The sequence below is a fragment of the Pelophylax lessonae genome, assembly GCF_965119305.1.
Source record: "Pelophylax lessonae genome assembly, chromosome: 1".
Taxonomy (NCBI): domain Eukaryota; kingdom Metazoa; phylum Chordata; class Amphibia; order Anura; family Ranidae; genus Pelophylax; species Pelophylax lessonae.
The window spans coordinates 181,495,246-181,515,547 of NC_138768.1; the positions used below are offsets into that span (position 1 = coordinate 181,495,246).

Sequence of the window (20,302 nt, forward strand, 5' to 3'; positions counted from 1 at the left end):
GAATCGAGGGATTTTCTTAATTGCTTTGTCTATGGGCGGCTTTAGAATCAGGGAAGGTAAAGAATTGGCCTAAAGAGGGCTTATTCCAGAGGGGTAATTCTTAGTGCATATCTCTCCATACAGAGCATGCCAGTGACAAAATGGGAAGTCTCACTCTAAGTAGGTGGGAAGAGTGTGCTTCAGTGCCGGTTCACACTTGTGCGATTGCGAACGGATGCCATTGCTATGCGAATTTGCAGTGCGAGTTTACCTTGTGTTTTTGGTTAGTACCAGCGCGATTGTAATAAAAATTTGATTGCGTTGATTATGTTAATTAAGCTCAGGAGGGGTGGAGCTGAGGGGAAAATCAAACAAAAAATATGAATTCGCACATATCTGAACTGATAATGCGAGTCCAGACCGATTTACATTGATGTCTATGGAGACTAAATTCGCAACGCAACGCTGTAAACTCGCACAAGACCCTTTTCATCATCGCATTATATTCGCATCTGAATTGCAACGCATAGATGTTAACGACTGTCGCGAATACAATGTATTTTGGGAATACATGCGAATCTAGACTTTTCATAACGCATCGCATTCGCAGTAAAATCGCACAAGTGTGAACCGGCACTTAAGGTCCACAAGGAGACTACCGACATGAAGGATCCGATTACAGTTTAATGAATGTTTTTATATTTTAGTCATCCATTTACCTTTTATTCTACTGCTGAACTTGCTCTCTCATCTGTTGAAATGAACTGGAGTGGAGCAGAGCACATTTTTTTATGTTTGCCTTGATTCAGTTTGTTTGCATGTTTCATATCTGTGTTCTGTCATGAAGACGTTATGTAGAGTCACTAATTTCCAGTTTTGTTACAGGCCTGGGGGTAGCCCAGCATGGCTGCAGCTTCGTATGACCAGTTGTTAAAGCAAGTGGAGGCTCTGAAAATGGAGAACACAAACCTTCGTCAAGAACTAGAAGATAATTCAAATCACCTAACAAAGCTAGAGACAGAAGCATCAAACATGAAGGTACTTATTGAAAGCACTTCCTTTTTCTCTGTCCTCTGTTATGTAGGTCATCATTTTTTCCTTTTTTTATTTTAAATCGCATAATTTTCGGGTTATAAGCGTGAGTGTTTCAGAGAGTAGCATGTAGGATATGCTGGGAATTCAGACAAGGTCGTTATTGGGGTCCATGTACACTGCAACTTGTAAACGGCCGTTTAGGAATAGTTGGGTGTTTCTTTTCAGAAGCCCCTGAACCCACCTCTATGTTATCTTATCTGTCCATGTACACAGGGTCGTTTACAGTCATTTACAGGCAGTTGAGTTCAGTGTCGTTTTTTGGAAAGCAATTATTTGCGTTCGAACGTGTGTTTACCAGCGTTTCAAACGCAAAAACGCGACCGAACGCGATCACCCGCGTTTAGCGCTCGCGGTTTTCTATTTTAAAGGGGAATGATTTTTTGATCTCTAGAAACGGTTCTGAGCGCAAACGCCCGCTAAACGCGTCCAAACGCGGCATGCAAGCGCGACACAACGTACGTTTTAAACGTCCTTTAAATTCCAGCGTTCAAGGGACTTTTCAAAACGTCCCATGTACATGTAGCCTTAGAATACTGAATGCTCTAGAGTGGAGGAGCTGTTTGGAAGATTTATAGATGAAATACTGAAACTGTTGAATATGCCTGTAGAGGACGCTGCACAGAGTTTACATGAAGATTGTTGGCACATGTTAAAGTGAACTTTTCTATTACCTAAGCATGTAAACACAATACATTCACAACCCTTTCTATTAGCTATTAAATGAGTAATAAACCTGAAATAAAAAATGTATTATACAGTATATTACAGCTTACCAATAATTGGATGTGGTGGCTGCATTAGTTTCTCTTTTTAGGTTTTTTCACCTGGTGATCTGGCCGTTACCATACTTTGGCCTCTTTCACACAAGCGTTTTGGTTGCCTGTTTTTAATCAGTTTGTTGAAAGATTAAAAACAGACAGCAGTGTATTCCTATGGGCAAACGTGCACTGATCCATTTACAATCCCTATCCGTTCAGGTCTGTTTTTCTAAAAGGAACAAGTCTCTATTTTTGTTCCATTTAAAAAAAACGGAACCGCACCTAAATGGATGTAAACAGACAAATGGTTCTTTTGTGCATTCGTTTTGGCTTTGGTTGTTAGGATCTGGCTTCCTAAAATCCAGTGGCTCCTGTCAGCAGCATGGATAAGTTATTGGTCGTTAAGGAGCTGACACCTGCCGGCGTCCTAACAACTATGACTCATTCCACGCGGACAGCAGAGTGTAAACAGGAGCTGAACATGGGAAAAGGGTGTGAGGGTATAAACTGAACTGGACTGAAAACTGATGTAAAAATCAATGTAAACTGATATAAACTGCATCTGTTTTTTCTTAAAAAACATGAATGAGTGGATGACACCTGTGTGAAAGGTGCGTTTCTTTGCTAGAGTGCTTACATTATGGATAAAGGAGCAACAGACATACCTTTTGGACAGTCTGCCTGATGGGAGGGAGTGTTAGCAGATTTAGATACACTAACAAATTGAAACCGAACACTTTTTTAGGCAGTTAACAGCAACAGTTTTGTTCCTTTTGGGATAAAGGTTACATGGGCTGAGATAAACGCTGACTATTGTAAGCACCCCTGTCAGTGGTAAAGGGTTTGTCTCAACCCTCTTAACTGCTACATCTGTAGAACAGTTTGTTTAAAAAACACTGACTTGTGGGGTCACCAGGTAAAAATAAAGGAAAGAAAGCCAAAAAAAGAAAACTAATGCAGCCACTACATCTAAAAATTTGTAAGCTGCCAAATAAATGCTGGTTTTTGGGTTAATGCCGCTTTAACTTTTGATATGAGAAGACTGAACAGTGGAGTTATTAATATGAAAATGTAGATTTCCTAGTTGTACAGAACACAGGTTCGTTAATCATTACATTATATGCAGCTACCCTCAGATAATTGGACACTGGCAAAAAAAAAACTGCAGGGACATCCCCCCTTAAATGCAGTATAACACCTCTCTCTCCCAGCTAGACTCCATTTTTTTGCTGGTGTCCTTAGGCAATGGACCTTTTTTTTTTCTTTACTGAGAGGCGCTTACCTTCTTTGGAGGTTTCTCCATCTCTGTCTCTGATCATATTTCACCAAGGTGATCCTTCAGTACAGATTCCTGCTGCACCATAGCCTCTATGATTCCTGCCATTTCAGTATTGGTTTACCCCTTGGCAAAACCAGATGGGCACCATACTCAGACCCTGCCAGATGGAAGATGTGAGGTTGGCCTGTAACGATGCTTCCATGTACTGAATTCTGCTGTTTGCACTCCCCATGACACGTAGTGCAATGTATGGAGTTAGACACAAGGTGCTTTAGAGGTCCAGGGTGGCAAAGCCCTGTTCCCGAAGATTCTTGTGAAGCTTTGCCCATCATGGAGGGAGAAGCCAGGATGGGGTTCCTGTTACTCCTACCTACTAGAACTCCTGTGGTGAGTACACGATAGAATTTTAAACATCCCTGCCCTGAAAACCCTTTATTCTTTAGACACACTTCAGGGTGTGTAAGATCTGCTTACCACCCTTCTGGTGGTCACAGCAGTAAGCTGGGAGTGCAGGGTAACGTGGACCTCCGGCCGACCTACCCATTTTTTTTTCTTTTTGGCCCTGCCTACCTACCTAAAGGTGGCATCTGCACATTTCAGGTACTCGCCCATCCCATCCATTGGATTCAGCATTGTCCCGCTGAGATCCTCTCATGCCTGACCACAGCTCTGTCTTGCGCCACCATATTCTCTCAATGATGCTCCAATAGGCCAGCCCCCTCCGCCTTTCTTTGAATTAATGAATAAAAGTGACGTGCGCATCATTCGCTTAAGGCGAGTGACATGCATGAGGAAGCAGAGCAGACTTTAAATAAAATAAAAAAGCCCTATTCCTGCAGAGGAAGGGAGGAGGAATGGAGAGGGTGAGTATCGTCCTCAGCAGGCTGAAGGTCAGCTTTTAAGTTGAATTTTGGTTAGCTGTTGTAGCTTTAGTGCGTCTGTGCAAACTGGGCACTTACTAAGTCTGTGTGACTTGAGAGCGCGCTGTCATCTGTTTGCCATTGTGGTTACTGTGGGCACCCTGCTTCTTTCTGTTTATGGGTAGATTTTTGGATTGGAAACATCTCTTGGTTCTTTTCAGTGGATACAATCATTCCATTGGTTGTGGTAGTTTTATCCATTCAAGGCCCTAGTGCTCTATTCCTTTGATAGTTGCCCCCACTTTGACTCCCTGCCACCTTCTGGTCATTCTGCTGGCACGTCTGGTACACCGGCTTCCTCTTTTCTACCTTTTCGCCCACTCCTCCAGAATCGGTCTTTGATTTTTGCTTTTGAGCCAGACACATTACCTGAGGAGGGGGGTTGGGGGGTTGGGGTGATGTGAAGGGGGCAGAGACACCGCATTGGGGGGTAGTACAGGACACTGCGTTGGGGGAGGGGTTACAAAACACTACCGTGGGGGAAGAGAACAGTGCTATGGGGGGGGGGCAAAGAAAGGACACTACAGTGTGGGGGGGGGGGGGTTAATGTGAAGGGGCAGAGGACACAGCATTGAGGGGTACTAGACAATACTGTGGGAGGGGAGGGTGGCGGAGGACACTTGGGGGGGGGGGGGGTGATTGCAGGGAACACTGCTGTGAGGGGGTTCAGAAGACTACTGTGGGGGGGGGGGGGAGGTGGCAGAGGACACTACAGTGAAAAGGTGATATGCAGGGGGACAGAGGACACTACTGTGATGTCTATTTATTGGGAGCTTGATAGTTTTTTTTGCTTTTTTTAAAGGGCGCCACGAGGTAGACCATGCCCACTTCACCCCCCTCTGGGGATCTTTGCTTTAGTCCATCTTGTCCAGGTAGTTTTCAACCTCTGCCTACCCCTGATCTAACAGGTCTTGTTTCATGGGATTATTACCTGTGTCACCAGAAGAACCTTCAGCCCATGTTCACATTGGTCCGATTTGACATTTCAAATCGCATGTTAAATCTGAGCCAATTGCTGACAATTGCACCGTCTGAATTGGCACGACGCTGACTTTATGGCGATGCACCGATTCCCAATAGTAGTTTCTGTACTACTTTTGGTGACTTCGGGGGGAGATTTCCATAGACCTCTCTGCAGGAACCCACACAGATGTCTGTGAAATCGCCATTGAAGTCGGACTGAAAAGCCGGCTTTGAAATCGTGCCAGTTCTGCTGAACTTGCACGATTCAAAATGGCCTAAGTGCGATCCTGGGCCCTGATCAAGGTCTGTTTTCAAACGAGGTGACGAATGTGACATTGATTCCTATCCCCCTCATCTATTTAGGGAACGCCCTGTATTCAGTGAAAAAATAGGTGTTCTGTAAGTGATGCCATACCAAATGAGCGACCCCCTGTGGTCGGTGTGCAGTGGAGCAGCCGCTTGGCCAATTACCAAAAATACTCAAAATGGATATGAGCTCCAATCTCACCTCTGTACTCAATGTGTAGTCTCAGACTACTTTTTATATATTATTTTATACTGCTAATAAATTCTCAGATATCTCAATGTGGAAAAGAGAGAGAAGAAAAGGGAATATGGATATTCATGTATGATTACTTCCATCCGTGTAATGGTAATTCTTAAACTACATAGATCACAAGACCTATTTAAACCATATCCTATCCATCCTGTTTCTATATATGACTAACTAGTGTCTAAATATGATTCTGGAAATGCCTAATCAAAATGGCCTATGTGTATATATGTAGATAGATAGAAATTATGGTTGTAATGTGTAGCCACCTAGCTGACATACATAGGTTGGGAGGAAGTCCAACAATTTAAACCGCTATAATAATGTGGACGGATATACGGCATTTGAAAAAGCTTGTCATAAGATCATTCTAATGTGTAGGTTCCTCATCTCCTATATTATTCTCTCTGAAGTGAATTTTGCAATATTGCATTAGTTCTTGCCATAAAGTTTTTTTTTTCTGCTCACTGGATACAAATTTCTTATCCTTCTATATACCAAATTCAGGCCAAAGATATCCTGCTGAAAAGCTGATGAATTATTGACTACAATCAATAGAAGATGAACTATGTTGTCCAGCTTATAAATGTAAGCCCATGAGTCAGCAATCCAAACTATAAAATTAAAATGGATAAACTTATAAACTGTAATTAAAGAAGAGTTCCAGCCACCTGTCAAAAAAAAAAAAAAAAAAATAAGTCAGCAGCTACAAAAAATGTAGCTGTTGACTGTTGACTTAAGGGCCAAGCCCATTTCTGACACATGTTTACTTAGAAACCCCCAAACATTATATATATATATATATATATATATATATATATATATATATATATATATAATTTTTTTTTTTTTTTTCCAGCAAAGACTCTGGAGAATAAAATGGCTGTCATTACAATATTTTTTGTTACGCTGTATTTGCGCATCGGTCTTTCAAACGCCTTTTTTTAAAAAAAAAATTACATTCCACAGCATTTTAGAAAAAAACTAAACAGTAAAGTTAGCCCATTTTTTTCTATATTGTGAAAGATGATGTCACGCCGAGTAAATAGATATCCAACATGTTATGGTTTAAAATTGCGCACACCAGCGGAATGGCGACAGACTACGGTAAAAAAAAAAACAATAGGCGATGCTTTAAAAATGTTTAATGGTTACCAGTTTAGAGTAGCTCTTCTTCTTTTTTTTTTTTAATTATTTCTCTGGCGATCGCGGCGATACCTCACGTGTGGTTTGAACAGCGATTTCATTTGCGGGCGCAACTTCATATACGTTTTCTTTTGTGCGCGAGCTCACGGCGACGAGGGCGGTTAAAAATTTTTTCTTTATCGTTCATTGACGGGCACAGTTCCTGATGCATATCAGTAGGGTTATACTGCCCCCCTACAGGAGTAGGACACTAGGCGGAAAAAAAGTTCGGGCTACGCCTATGGGCAGTCCCGGAGGGTACACCCTCTCTCTTCCTGCATAGGTTTTAATCTGCCTGTCAGGAGTAAGGACCTAGTTCCTTGCTGGGATCTTTGGTCCTGGCATAAAAGTGTTTTTTTATATAGATAGTTTGTATTGGCTAGCTTTTTTCTCCGGATTTTTTATTCTGAGAGATCTACAAGCAACTATGCCCGATCTTGGCAACAAGCTGGATGTTGGTCACCCCAGCTGGCCAGCACAGACCTTAGCTCCGCGCTGGGTCGGCCGCAACATAGTCCCACTGGACGGGAACTGGCCCCGCAAGTTAAACGTCTCGCAAGGTCGCACACGACAGGGTCTAGGCCTGTGTCGTAGCGTTCCTATTTGGCCAACAGCCCCCCAACTTTGGCGGAGAGGGGTCCTGTCAGGAGATGGCGCCCGTCTGTGTTCTGGTACGTTGAGTAAATGCCCCCCCCCCTTCCCTGGCAGATATTTGGGTGGACGCTGGCCCCTCCCTGAGACAGCCAGACCCTCACATTCCTGGGTTCCCCTCTGTCCTGTGTGCAACCCCCTTCCCCCTCCCCCCCCTCACGCGGGGGACTGTTTGGGTCTACCTGACAGTATGGGGGGTCTGTGGGTGCGCCGCTGGTGGCGCTTGGGCGACCGTGCCGGGGGGGGGGGGGGCTCGGTCTGTTCTTATAGAGCCTACCTGCCTATTGAGGGTGTTGGGAGGGCTGGGGGGTCCCCCTGTGGATCCTCGTTTGCCATGGGGCCGCCATTTTCTTGTAGCTTAGTCTGCTGTAATGACGACGGCCATCTTGGTACACCCATTTTCGGCCATTTTGCGGTGGATTCTTGCCGGGAATCTAGGTGGGAGTGCCTGGTGGTGTTTTCTGGAGGGTGGAGCTCCTCCCTTCACCCAGGGCATTTTTCAATGCTCTCTCCCTTTTGACAGAGTTTGCTGCTACACGTGCAGATGTCCTGGCAATGCATATTGGGACAGTGGTTTTTGGGGGTCTTCAGGGCGTGCCTGACCCTTGGGGGGCGCTGTAGCGCAGTGGGATCGTTTTTTTGTAATAAAAAAAGTAATGTTTTGCAAATTTTGCTGGCGTGTTCTTCTGGTTCAGTATGGACCCTGCAGACCAATGCGTCCCCACCTTACCCCCTCACAGAGGCCGCAGGGCCTTCCAGATCTCCACTGTCCACCAATGCATTTTTCGCGGTTCTGGAAGCATTTGGGTCCCGGGTGGAGGTGGCCTTGAGAGGGCTATGTGCGCAGAAACCATCTCCACCTACCCCTGCCTCATCTGATGTCTCTGATTCTGAGTCTGACTCAGCCACCGCAGACATGGGTCTCCCTGCCGGGTCTGTTACCTCGCGCCCTGTCGCCTCGGATAATGAGGATGACATTTCTACCTCCCCTGCCGCGCAATATACAGGCGCTGGTGGATGCACTGGTTATTTCGGTGCGTGACACCCTGCAATTTGGAGGACCCAGCGGCGGCAGGTTGCGTTTGGCACTCACATGCCATCTGGAGCAGGTTAATTTGCTAGCCTGCTCATAAAGAATGGGACCGTCCGAGACGTTTCCCTGGGGTGTCTTAAGCGGCTGCTAGACATTACCCCTTTGAGAAATCTCTGGTAAGAAAGTGGACTGTACCACCTAAGGTGAAACCACCTGTCTCCAGGCTGAATAAGACTACCGTTATTCCAGTGGAGGAATCCCCGTCCTTTAAGGACCTGGGGGATAGGATGGCAGAGGCTGCGATCTGTACTCCCTGGCGGGATTAGCACTGAGAACGGTGTTAGGATTGCCCTTGCCACGCAGAATCTGCCTCTGCCACAAATCTCTAGCACACCTCCCCAAATTTCCCCTCCTGAAACAATTCTTACCTCCTGTCACTCCTCACCCCCTGAAATTCCCCTTTGAACACAAATCCCACCCCTCCACCTACCTCACATGATACTACAGTGCTCCAGGGCGGTTTCCCCTCCTGCCTACCCCCTATGCTGACCCTGCATGCATACTTATTGGATCAGTTAAGATCATAACTGGAGTTCAGCTTTAATAAATTCACCCTTGATTCCCAGTACAGGCGGTCACCAAAAAAAATGCGCCAATGTGCATACAGTGTTTGCTCCATCTTAGCCCTACTCCAAAGCCAAGGCAAAAATTGTGTAAATCAGGGGTGCTCAACCTTTTAAAGAGCGGAGGCCACTTAAGTGATCTGGTAATCGGTTGCGGGCAATAATGAACTATGGCAAATGTAAACGAGTCCTTACTGTCCTTAGGCCTCTGTAGGGCTGCTTACAAACTGGTGCACTGCAGTTTACCGAAACTGTGCAGCTACGTTCCTGTGGGTCCTCTGCACTGAGCCCAAAGACTTCTATTACATCTTGCTGGAGTGATACGCTTTCTAAAAACTCCTGCATTCTTGAGTTTTGGTTTGCTTTCAGAAAGCACACCAAACCCACAGGATATAATGAAAGTCTATGGCTCAGTGGAGCTAACCACACAAGTCACAGGTGCGCTGCACCTGCGGATCAGTGTAAAAGCAGCATAACAACCCCTTTTTGTTTTTCAAGTGATAATTTGTCCATTGCAAAAGTGCAGTGCATGTGATGTTTAATACACTGACTTGTTCCTCTTCCAGCTTCTGCTGGTCCCAGGCGAAATGCAGTTAGCATCACTCTGGAGCTGGAGCTACAGAGGAAGCATTGGCTTATACGGCTCCTGCTCCCTTCGCAACCTCCTGCTTCCTCTGTGGCCGGGGACAGCTCCATGCACTCTGATGCTCTGGGATGGCGGGTCAGCCACTCGTTGATCACGATCTTGGCTTGCTGACCCGCCATTCCAGAGCATCAGAGTGCATAGAGCTGTCCCCGGCCACAGAGGAAGCAGGAGGCTGCGAAGGGAGCAGGAGCCGCATAAGCATGTGCATGTGGTTAAGCATAAGCATGTGCTTCCCTTATTTAAGATGGTGGACCACAGGTTGAGCACCTGGGTATAAGTAGTTGTCTGCAGCGCATGTTTGTTGGTTGCTCCTTCTTAGACCTTTTAACTGGTAAATTTGAAAAATGAAAGCTGGGTACATAATGGGAGTGCAAGATTAAAGATTTTGACAGACTGTGCTGTAATTTTAGTTTAAATTTGCTGAAAAGCTGTTGGTTGTGTACTTCACCATGAAAAATTCAACAATATTGAAATGAGGCAACAAAGCAGGAATGTAATTAGGTGGCATTCAGTAGCACAGACATTTTCCTCCGAAACCCATTTACTGAGCCCTCTCAGCTTTTAGCCTAAGCTTTTTGTTGAATTTTCATTTTCCTGCTGGGCATGTATTGAACAGTTCATCCACTGCTGAGATTCATTGTGATCTTTCATGCTCTAATGTTTTAGTATCAGACAACCACTGCTTTAGCATTTGTATTAATTTGTTATAGACGTTCAGTGGAACAATTGTACAATGGCGTTCCGGTCAGATTTTTAGTTGATCTGTAGTCTTTTTAGTTCTTAGTAACAGTATATTGTGCATTACATTTCCTCGTTAGTGAACATTGTTTTCAAAAAACATTTTCCAGTGACCCCTTGTATCCAAGCATTGCATTCTTTTGTTTAATAGGTTATTGGTTTGGCTTTTGTTCAGCCTTGGTTGTGATGACCAATATTCAAATGTATATTTCTCTTTCGTTAATTGAAGGAACAGCTCCCGATCTTCATGAGCATTGGGTTATACTCCCCCTTACAGGAGTAGGACACAAGACAGAAAAATAATCTGGCTACACCTATGGGCACTCCCAGGGGGTAGTCCGCGGCCATTTTGCAGTGTTTTGCCAATGAAAACAGCGGTGGCCGTGACAGTGGAGCCCTGTGGGCAGCGATTTCGCCGGTGGGAGCCCCTCCTCATCCCCTGGTGCTGACTCCTGGATCTTTTCACTTCCTGATCGCCGCACGTGGAGTACAGATTATCCTGGTGGCTGCAGGTGCCTGTTTCTGCTAGGTGGTAAGTCTGATGGGGTTCTTTCCCCCTCTACTGAGGATTGCTTGGTGCTTTGTGCCTGGCGAATGGGTGGTGCTGCCAGCACGGAAAGGGGTGTCCCTTTGCAGTGTGTTACACTTTTTGCGGGTGCCCCTTGTTGACTCATGGAGTCTTTGGAGCACATCTCCCCACCTGATCCCCTCTCTGAGGCTGCGAGGCACTCCGGGTCCCAGACATCCATCAATGTACTGACGGCGGTCCTGGAGTCCTGTGTGTCCCGGTTGGAGGTGGCCTCTGGGGCAACGGGCTATCAAAAAGCACCCCCCGCCTTCCCCTTCCTCATCTGTCTCATGAGATTCTGAATCTGATTCGGCCAATGCGAACATGGATCACCCTGCTGGATCTGCGACCACACGCCCGAAATCCTCCGATAGTGAGGATGATTCCTCTACATCTGCAACCACGCGCAAAAAGGCGCTGGTGGAAGCACTGATTGTATCTGTGCATGAGACATTGAAGATGGAGGACGGAGTTGCATCTGGTCTCTATAGACATCAAGAATGCTTACCTTCTCATTCCAATATGTGCCGGTCACCAGCGTTTCCTTCATTTTGCCGTGGGAGAGGAGAATTGTCAGATAGTGGCATTATTCTTTGGTTTTGCTTCTCCTTCTCGGGTCTTCACAAAAGTGTTAGCCCCAGTGTTAGCATTGTTATGCCAACGGTGGATCGTAGCACTGGGCTAATTGGACGACCTCCTTCTGTGAGCGGAGTCCCCTACTGATCTGGTGGAACACCTGGAAATCACAATACGAACTCTGAGGGCGTTCAGCTGAATTCTGAATTTTCAGAAGTTTGCTCTGGTTCCGTCCACAAAGCAGAACTATCTGGGTCTGACTCTGGACTCAGCCTTAGCCAGAGTGCTCCTTACTCTGGACAAACTCCAGAAATTGCAGACTGCAATTCGTCTCCTGCTGTCCAGCATATGATCATTCCTCCGGACTTGCATGAAGGGGCTGGGCCTGATGGTGTCTACCTTCGAGGTGGTTCCGCCTGTACAGTTCCAAATAAGGTCCCTGTAAAGAGATTCTGGCCAAATAGGACAAGCATTTGCAGTCTCTGGACAATCAGATCCGGCTGAGCCGGGGAACGAAAGAAGTCCCTGATATGGTGACTTTGCTCTCCAACCCTTTGGCTGGGCAAATCCTTCCTCCCCTTGTATTGGACAGTGGTCACCACGGATGCCAGTCTATCCGGCTGGGGAGGCGTCCTTGGCAAAAATTCTGTTCAAGGGATCTTGACACAGGAAGAGTCCAGACTACCGATCAGTGTCTTGAAACTCTGAGTGGTCAGACTTTGCCTGGGCCATTTGACGGATCGTCTTCAGGAATGTTCAGTGCGCATTAATTAGGACAATGCCACTGCCGTTGCTTATGTCAATCACCAAGGGGGCACAAAAAATGTCCTGGTGCTCTGGACGTAGCCAACATTCTAAGGTGGGCAGAATGGTTTCTTCCAGCACTCTACTCTGTACACATTCCTGGGGTGGAAAACTGGAAGGCGGAATACCTCATTCGGCAGGCGTTGGACCACGTGGAGTGGTTCCTTCATCCAGGGGTGTATCATCAGTTGTGTCTCCAGTGGGGCATCCCCGAGGTGGATCTTTTGGTGTCTCGGCTCAACAGAACGGTGCAGAGGTTTGTGGCTCAGTCACTGTATCCTCTGGCAGATGCTGCAGACATGCTGGTGGCCCCCTTGGGGTCAGTTTTTGATTTATGCCTTCCCTCCTCTCAAGCTTCTGCCAAGACTTCTATGCAGGATCGAGTCAGAAGGGATTCTAGTCATCTTAGTGGCCCTGGACTGGCCTCACCGGGCTTGGTACGGCAATCTGGTGCTGTTAATCGTCGACGTTCCTTGGAAGCTTCCTCTCAGGGAGGATCTGCTGTCCCAAGGACTAATCTTCCATCCTGCTTTACAGTCGCTGGCTTTGACGGCTAGGCTGTTGAACGCCAGGTGCTGATGGATAGAGGTTTTGGCTAGGAAATCCACTTCCTACATGATCTACCATTGTACGTGGAAGACGTACATTGCAAGGTGTGAGTCTCTTGAGGTTCATCCTCGCTCCTTCTCGGTGGCTCGGATCTTGACCTTCCTTCAATGGGGGGGTTGAACTGAAATTGGCCTTGAGTACTGTGATGAAATGCTGTCACTAAGAGAGATACCCACATGTGGGCACCCACTTGTCTAGTCACGTTGGACCCCAAGGACTTGGATTGTAGACTCGGTGGGGGGTCCACTTGACTTGTTGCAGGCCCGTTGTGGGTCTGGCCACAGGTCTGTATTTCTATGGGGGGAGATATGGGATGGATTGCCTGATTTGTTTGGCGCAGGCCTCAAGCTTGCGGGGCTATTTTTGTGACTGTTTTACATGTGTTTAGTAAGGGCACAGGGTGACCAAGAAAATGGACAGCTACTTAATGGACATTGAGAATATGGTTTGGATTACTTCAAATGGGGCAGTAAAATGTATCCGCAATATCCCTCAAGAAATCTGATACATTAATTCCACTCTATCGGAATGATAGAACATTGTATGAGCTTTGCCTCATTGACTATTGTTGACAGTTGCCATGAAGTCTGTGACTCCTGGATAATTGATGCACTGCTTAGATGTGGATTCCATGTACTTCAATGTAGGAGACTGACAGTCTGCTACTGAGGTCTCCTTCTGTTGTCTGTTTAAAAAGGTGTTCTGTGTTTATACTTAGGATCATGTGTATTGTACTTTGTTTTAGGGTCCTTTCACACGAGCAATTCCGATCAGATCCACCTGTCAGTTTTTTAGGCGGATCTGATTGGATCCCCCATGCATCCCTATGGGGCAGAGGATGTCAGCGTAGACATGTCCGCTGACACTTGCTGCCATCCATATCCGATACTGTCCGTGAAATCCGGATGGATGGAAACCCTATTTTCCATCCGTGCTTAAAGGGGTTAGTGAGGTAAATGGCGCTGCCTTTCAGTAGGTAATAAGGGGCTCTGTATGCAGACGTAAAAAACAGGATATTCAAAAATGGGATATTTCAAAATCCTTCTCACATCACAATGAATACGAACAATACGTATGAATAAAAAAAGTATATAAAAAAAGTGGAAACAGTGCAATGAGAGTGTTGATTTGTGAACAGTAAATTGGTTGGTATATATAATGAAATGCTAATAAATATTTATATAAATATGAATAAATATAATGTGCTCCGTGGGAGGTGACAGATATATATTATAGATAAATAATATCCCAAATAACTAATTAGTGGTTAGTAAATGTACCAGTAAATATGAGAAATAATATATGTGAATAAGCACAGAGCTAGTGATATTGAACAGAAAACTGGTGGGACCAATAAATATCTAATAAAGTGACGTAGTGATAATTAATTTCATATAAATTATATAAAAGGCAAATATATAAAGAACCACAAGTTTATTAAGTATAAAGTGACTTGGTGCGGCCTCCCACACTGTATTTGCAGAGACCTGCACTACAGGGTGGCCAATAAGGTGAATAAGAGTGACTCAAAAATTAAAATTAAATTCAGCAATAAAAGTCCATCAAAGTGATAAATTGGTGAAATAAAATTCCAGAGAAAATTGATGGGTGAATCTCGGGGTGATCCAAATGGAACGTGCCGGGTGCAGAAACTAGTGCTCCCCTCTCAATTCTGCTCAAGCGGCGGCCAATCAGAGGCGGAGAGGAGCTGACAGGATCTGGAAATTGCCGCAAACATTTGATGGGATGCTGAGGTTGTATCGATCATATTGAGTACATTAAACATATGGGAGGGATGATCCAATAGAACCACTAAAGTCACCAGTACCTGGGCCCTGTTTGGCAGAAGGGAACCCCCTATAAAATCACGCTGGTTACCCCTGTAGGGGTATTGAGCTCCGGTGAGTGCAGGCAGAATTGAGAGGGAAGCACTAGTTTCCTCACCCGACACGTTCCATTTGGATCACCCCGAGATTCACCGATCAATTCTCTATGGCGGCGTCATTTACCTCACTAACACCTTTAAGCACTACTGAATACAATCCATTGGATCGTATTTTGAGGGAAGCTGCAGCCTTTAGTTATTCCACAGCGCGGATTTCTTAAACCCCTATTTTCCAATCCGTCCAGGGGATCGGATGAGAGCGGACAGGCGGTCCGCTCTCATCCGATTCCCCCATAGACATGCATGGGGCTCTGACACCTCCCTCTCTGCACACAGAGCGGAAAGGGAGCTGTCACCTGTCTGCTAAGCAGGGATCTGTGTATCGATCCCCCACTGAGCTGCACCGATCCGCCTACGGAGGTGGACCGTGTGAAAGAAGCCTTAGCCTTGTTGCAGTGCTCAGTTAATTTGCATGTTAATTATAACATTGTCTAGATGTGGATTCCCATTCACCTATTGTTTGTCCAGATGGCTAGTTAATTAGCTCAGATTAATTGTTTCTGTATACAATTTCATCTGCATATGATAATGTAATCAGGCTCACCTGACCTGGTGGGGTATATATTCTGGATAAGTTTGTTCATTAGAGTCATTCCTGTTGTACCTTTTATCAAGTCTTGGCTAATGTTTGGGGATCCGTTACAAGTACCATCAAGGGCCAGGTATCGGCTTTGGGGTTCGTCTTCCAAAGACCCTTAGCCACTCACTCCCTGGTGTGTACCTTTTTTCGGGGGTCTGACATTTGGTTCCTCCAGTGCGGTGTCCGTTGCCACCTTAGGACCTCAATTTGGTGCTTTCGATCCTCCAGAAGCCCCCCTTTGAGAACCTTCGGGAGATTCCCTTGCTTATCGATGTCTCAGAGGGTGGCTTTTTTGGTGGCTATCACCTCTGCGCACATGGTGTCCGAACTGGCGGCGTTATCCTGTCGTTCATCTTACTTGGTGAAAGAAATTGCCTTGCATGCCTTGGATGTGGTCCTGACAATTAGTCTGTACCTGGCAGCTACGGAGTACTTTAGGAAGTCAGACTCACTATTTGTGGTCATGGATGGGCTTCGGAAAGGGTTGTCCGCTTCCTCTGCGACCATTTCCATATGGATCAGACATACGGTTATTCAGGCCTATTCCATCACGGGTCAGGTTCCTCCTTTCCCTGTCAAGGCGCACTGTACTCGGGCACTTAGTGCCTCCTTGGCCTTCCGTCATCAGGCGTCAGAGGCACAGATTTGCAAGGTGACCACCTGGTCGTCGGTGCACACTTTCACAAAGTTCTATAAATTGGATGTGTTTGCAGTGGTGGCATTTGCAAATGCTTCTTTTGGCTGCAAGGTTGTGCAGGCTGCTGATTAGGGGACCTGATCTTCTTTGTGGGTGTATTGTTTTTTCAGGTGTGCTCCAGTTGATTTTGGTGAACTCCTTTTGCCTGGTTGGCTACTGTTTAGCCAATGGATTTTTTTTTGCTGAGTCCACCCCTCATGTTTAACACTGCTTCGGGATGTCCCATAGGTTAGGAACATCGTCCATCAATGAACAGAGAAAAAAAGAGAAAATGGGATTTTTGACCTACCATAAGAGCCATTTCTCTGATGATCATTGATGTGTATTGATGGACATTTCAGGCTTCTTAGTGTGGTTTTCAAGCACTGAAAATTCTTCTAAGCACTTAGAGGAATTCTGCCCTCTACTGATATTGTCCAAATATGGCCATGACCATTTTTGGGTAATGACATCAGCTGACCGCTAAGTTGGGCTCGGGGATGAGTCATTGGTGCTAGAATGCTGATGGCTGCACAGCCAACAGTTTATTAGATAGCAAGGAGCTGAATGTGCTCTGAGGACAGGGTGCTTGCGGTATGGATACACTCTGGTTAAAGTGCTGCCCCCTTCTATGCAACATAATGATTTACCTTTTCCCTACAGGTACATGAATCTACCACCTGTATCGGCATTTGTTGTGTTGTTGAGTGACAGAATTCTAAGGAGTGTCTTAAAACTACTCTCCAGTGACTGTACTTTTACAAAGGGTTCACCTTTATTAAGAACTTCCCCACAATAATACCAATTCTCATTCATACTGGTCCAGCACTACCGCATATCTACCAGTTTCTTGTTATTTGTAAATTGTCCCTGCAGCACAGCTGCTGAGGCAATCATTTTAGCTACATGCACAGTTTTCGATCAGTCAAGGCCTGTTTACACTAGAATGCCCTGCGGGAAACCTGTGTTCCGTGCTGTATCACCACATAAAAATTGCACTGCCCTTGCAAACTGCAGCGAGTGTCAGCGCAAAGTCAATGACACCCCACTCACACTTTACTTTCAAGTTTGGGGGCTGCATTTCTGAAAATGGAGTTGGAGATTTAGTCAGGATCAATGGTGCCCTCAATGCTGAGAAATACAGGCACATACGTATCCATCATGCCATACCATCAGAGAGGGGTGTGATTGGCCCCAAATGTATTCTGCAGCAGGATAATGACCTCAAACATACAGCCAATGTCAATAAGAACTATCTTCAATGTAAAGAAGAACAAGGTGTTTTGTGAGTGATGGTTTGGTTCCCACAGAGTCCTGATCTCTGCATCATAAAGTCTGTCTGGGATTACTTGAAAATACAGAAGGATTTGAGGCAGCCTATATCCACAGAAGATGTCTGGTTAGTTCTCCAAAATATTTGGTACAACCTACCTGCCAAATTCCTTCAAAAAAGTGTGTGTAAGTGTACCTAGAATTGAAGTATTGATGCTGTTTTTAAGGCAAAGGGAGGTCACACCAAATATTGATTTGATTTGGATTTAGCCTCTCTTTGTTTACTTTGCATTTAGTTTTTGGAAAAAAAAAACTTTCATGAATTAAAAAAACCAAACCCAATATTTACCCAATTTTTTTTGTATAATTTTATGCCGAGTAAATAGATACCTAACATGCTACGCTTCAAAATTGCGCATGCTTGTGAAATGGTAAGAAACTACGATACTTTAAAAAATCTCCATAGGCGATGCTTTAAAAAATGTTTACAAGTTACCAGTTTAGAGTTACAGACGCGGTCTTGAGCTAAAAATTATTGCTCTCGCTCGAACGTGTGTGGTTTGAACGCTGTTTACATTTGTGGGCAGGACCTATGTATGCATTTACTTCTGCGTGCGAACAAGAGGGGATGGGGCGCTTCAAATTTTTTTTTTTTTGGACACTTTCCCTTCATTTTTTTCTTTTTTGATCACTTTTATTCCTATTACAAGGAGCGTAAACATCCCTTGTAATAGGAATTAGGCATTACAGGTCCTCTTTGCAGAGAGATCTGAGGTGTATAGGTCTCTACTCTATTCTGAAAAGCCTGAGCTAAAAAAAACGATCTCGGGCTTTCCAGCGAAAAAAAAAAAAAAAGTGTTTACATCTGACGGCACCGGAAGTGACGCCATGGCATTGCTTCTAGCCTCTGAGGGTATTAAATCTAGCCGGGGACCATTTGGTCCATGGCCAGCTTTATGGTAAACTGCTGTGGTGCTTTCATTCCCTGGTTCCTCGATCGCACAGGAGAGACCGGGGGGGAAGCACCGGAAGGGGATGGGAGGCCCCTCCAGCCGCTTGTAAAAGCTATTAAGCGTCTAAACAGCCGCTATGATGGCTTTTACAGTGCAGGGAATCGACGGCTGAACAAAAAAAAGATATCAGGCATCATTTAGAAATATCCACTTAAAGACCAGGACGTCGTATGATTGCCTACGTTCGGCAAGTGGTTAATTTTACATAATTTTTACACCTGCCTAAAAGGTTTACACTGTACTGTACAGCAATCTAATGCAGTTTCAGACAATACAGCTTATGCACAGAGCAGAGTGTCCTGATGTAAACAGAGGGAGGTGGAATAAAGCCCATTGCTTCTGATCTTGGAGGCTAGAACAGATCAAGGCTGAGGTCAGAGAGCTTCAAGGATTTTGCTGCTGCTCCCGCACACCATCTGGTACACATATATAAGCAGTCACTTGATAGACTTTTTTCCCAGCACGTTGTTTTTACCAAAGACATGTAGCAGAATACATTTTGGCCTAAATTCATAAAAAAAAATTTTGATTTTTAGCCACTTGCCTACTGAGTACATTTACCCCCTTCCCACCCAGGCCAATTTTCAGCTTTCAACGCTGTCCCACATTAAATGACAATTGCGTGGTCATGCAACACTGTACCCAAACAAAGTTTTTATCATTTTATTCACACAAATAGAGCTTTCTTTTGGTGGCATTTGATCACCACCACTGGGTTTTTTATTTTTTGCTAAACGAACGGAAACAAAACAATCATTTTTTAAATATTTTTTTCATAGTTTGTTATTAAAGTTTTGCAAGCAGGTAATTTTGCTCCTTAACTGACGTGCGTTGATGGGCGGCACTGGTGGGACTGCACTGATAATCAGCACACTGATCATCCGTGACGATTTTTTCTTTTAACCCAAGCCAGTTATCTGCTTTCTTCTTTTTTCCTCATGCTGACAGCGTGAGGAGAAAAAAGCCAATAACCGCGGCTTGTATTGACATCCGTGATCAGCAGTCATTGGCCACAATTTGTCACGTGGTAAAGGGCTGCTGTGATTGGCCCTTTACCCCAGTCCGTGATCAGCTGAGTCCTTCAGACTCTGTGATCAGAGAGCGCGTTGCAGGGGGATGCTCGGGAAGCGCGATCATGGGAGGATGTCATTAGACGCCTCAAGGCAAAGGAAGGCTGCTCTGTAGCTGTCATTCTGCAATAGTACGGGCAGCAACAGGTTAATGTGAAGGTAAAATTCTACTTTAATATAATTTCAGTTCCACTTTGGCTCACTTTGAAATGGTAAAGTTGAACTTGATCCAATTAATTTTTTCGTGTTAGTGCAGTGTGAGCATCATAATCTGAACTGAACTTGGACAGCGATAAAAATCTTAGGCTCCAGCCCTTTGTTACTCTATGCAAAACTTAAAGACTTTGCGGCACTGTTGGGGCTGCACTGATAATCAGGAAACTGATTATCAATGTAGATGTCGCCTGTGTGGATTGCTGCTTATTGGCTCTGCTCTCCTGATACGTCATTAGCGTGAGGTGAAGATTGCCAAAAACTGGCAAATCCAGTTTACACTGTCATCAGCTGTGATTGGACACAGCTGGTCACAAGGTAAAGAGCCGCTGTGATTGGCTCTTTACCTTGATCAGTTGTGTCCGAAAGACACAGCGAGCACAGATCCCTGCCGATGCACGCCGCAGGGGGTGGGAAGCACGATCATGGAGGACATCCTATGTCACCCTCTCGGCAATGTGCAACCATGCTGTAGGTGTTATTTGGCTATAGCGTGGTCGTGAAGAGGTTAAGATGGAGACTGTTCACATAGAGCGCTCAGGCACAAAAGGTG

The 20,302-nt window shown here is 45.2% G+C and overlaps 1 protein-coding gene across 2 annotated transcripts in view; it reads left to right on the top strand.

The window, feature by feature from the left end:
- Positions 1-20,302, top strand: part of APC (APC regulator of WNT signaling pathway) — a 283,126-nt gene that overhangs the window by 117,781 nt on the left and 145,043 nt on the right. For both annotated transcript variants that reach the window (XM_082244064.1, XM_082244063.1), the window contains exon 3: positions 865-1,017. In XM_082244064.1, the coding sequence (XP_082100190.1) occupies positions 883-1,017 (135 nt within the window). In that variant the 5' untranslated portion in view covers positions 865-882. The remainder of the gene's footprint in view (positions 1-864; positions 1,018-20,302) is intronic.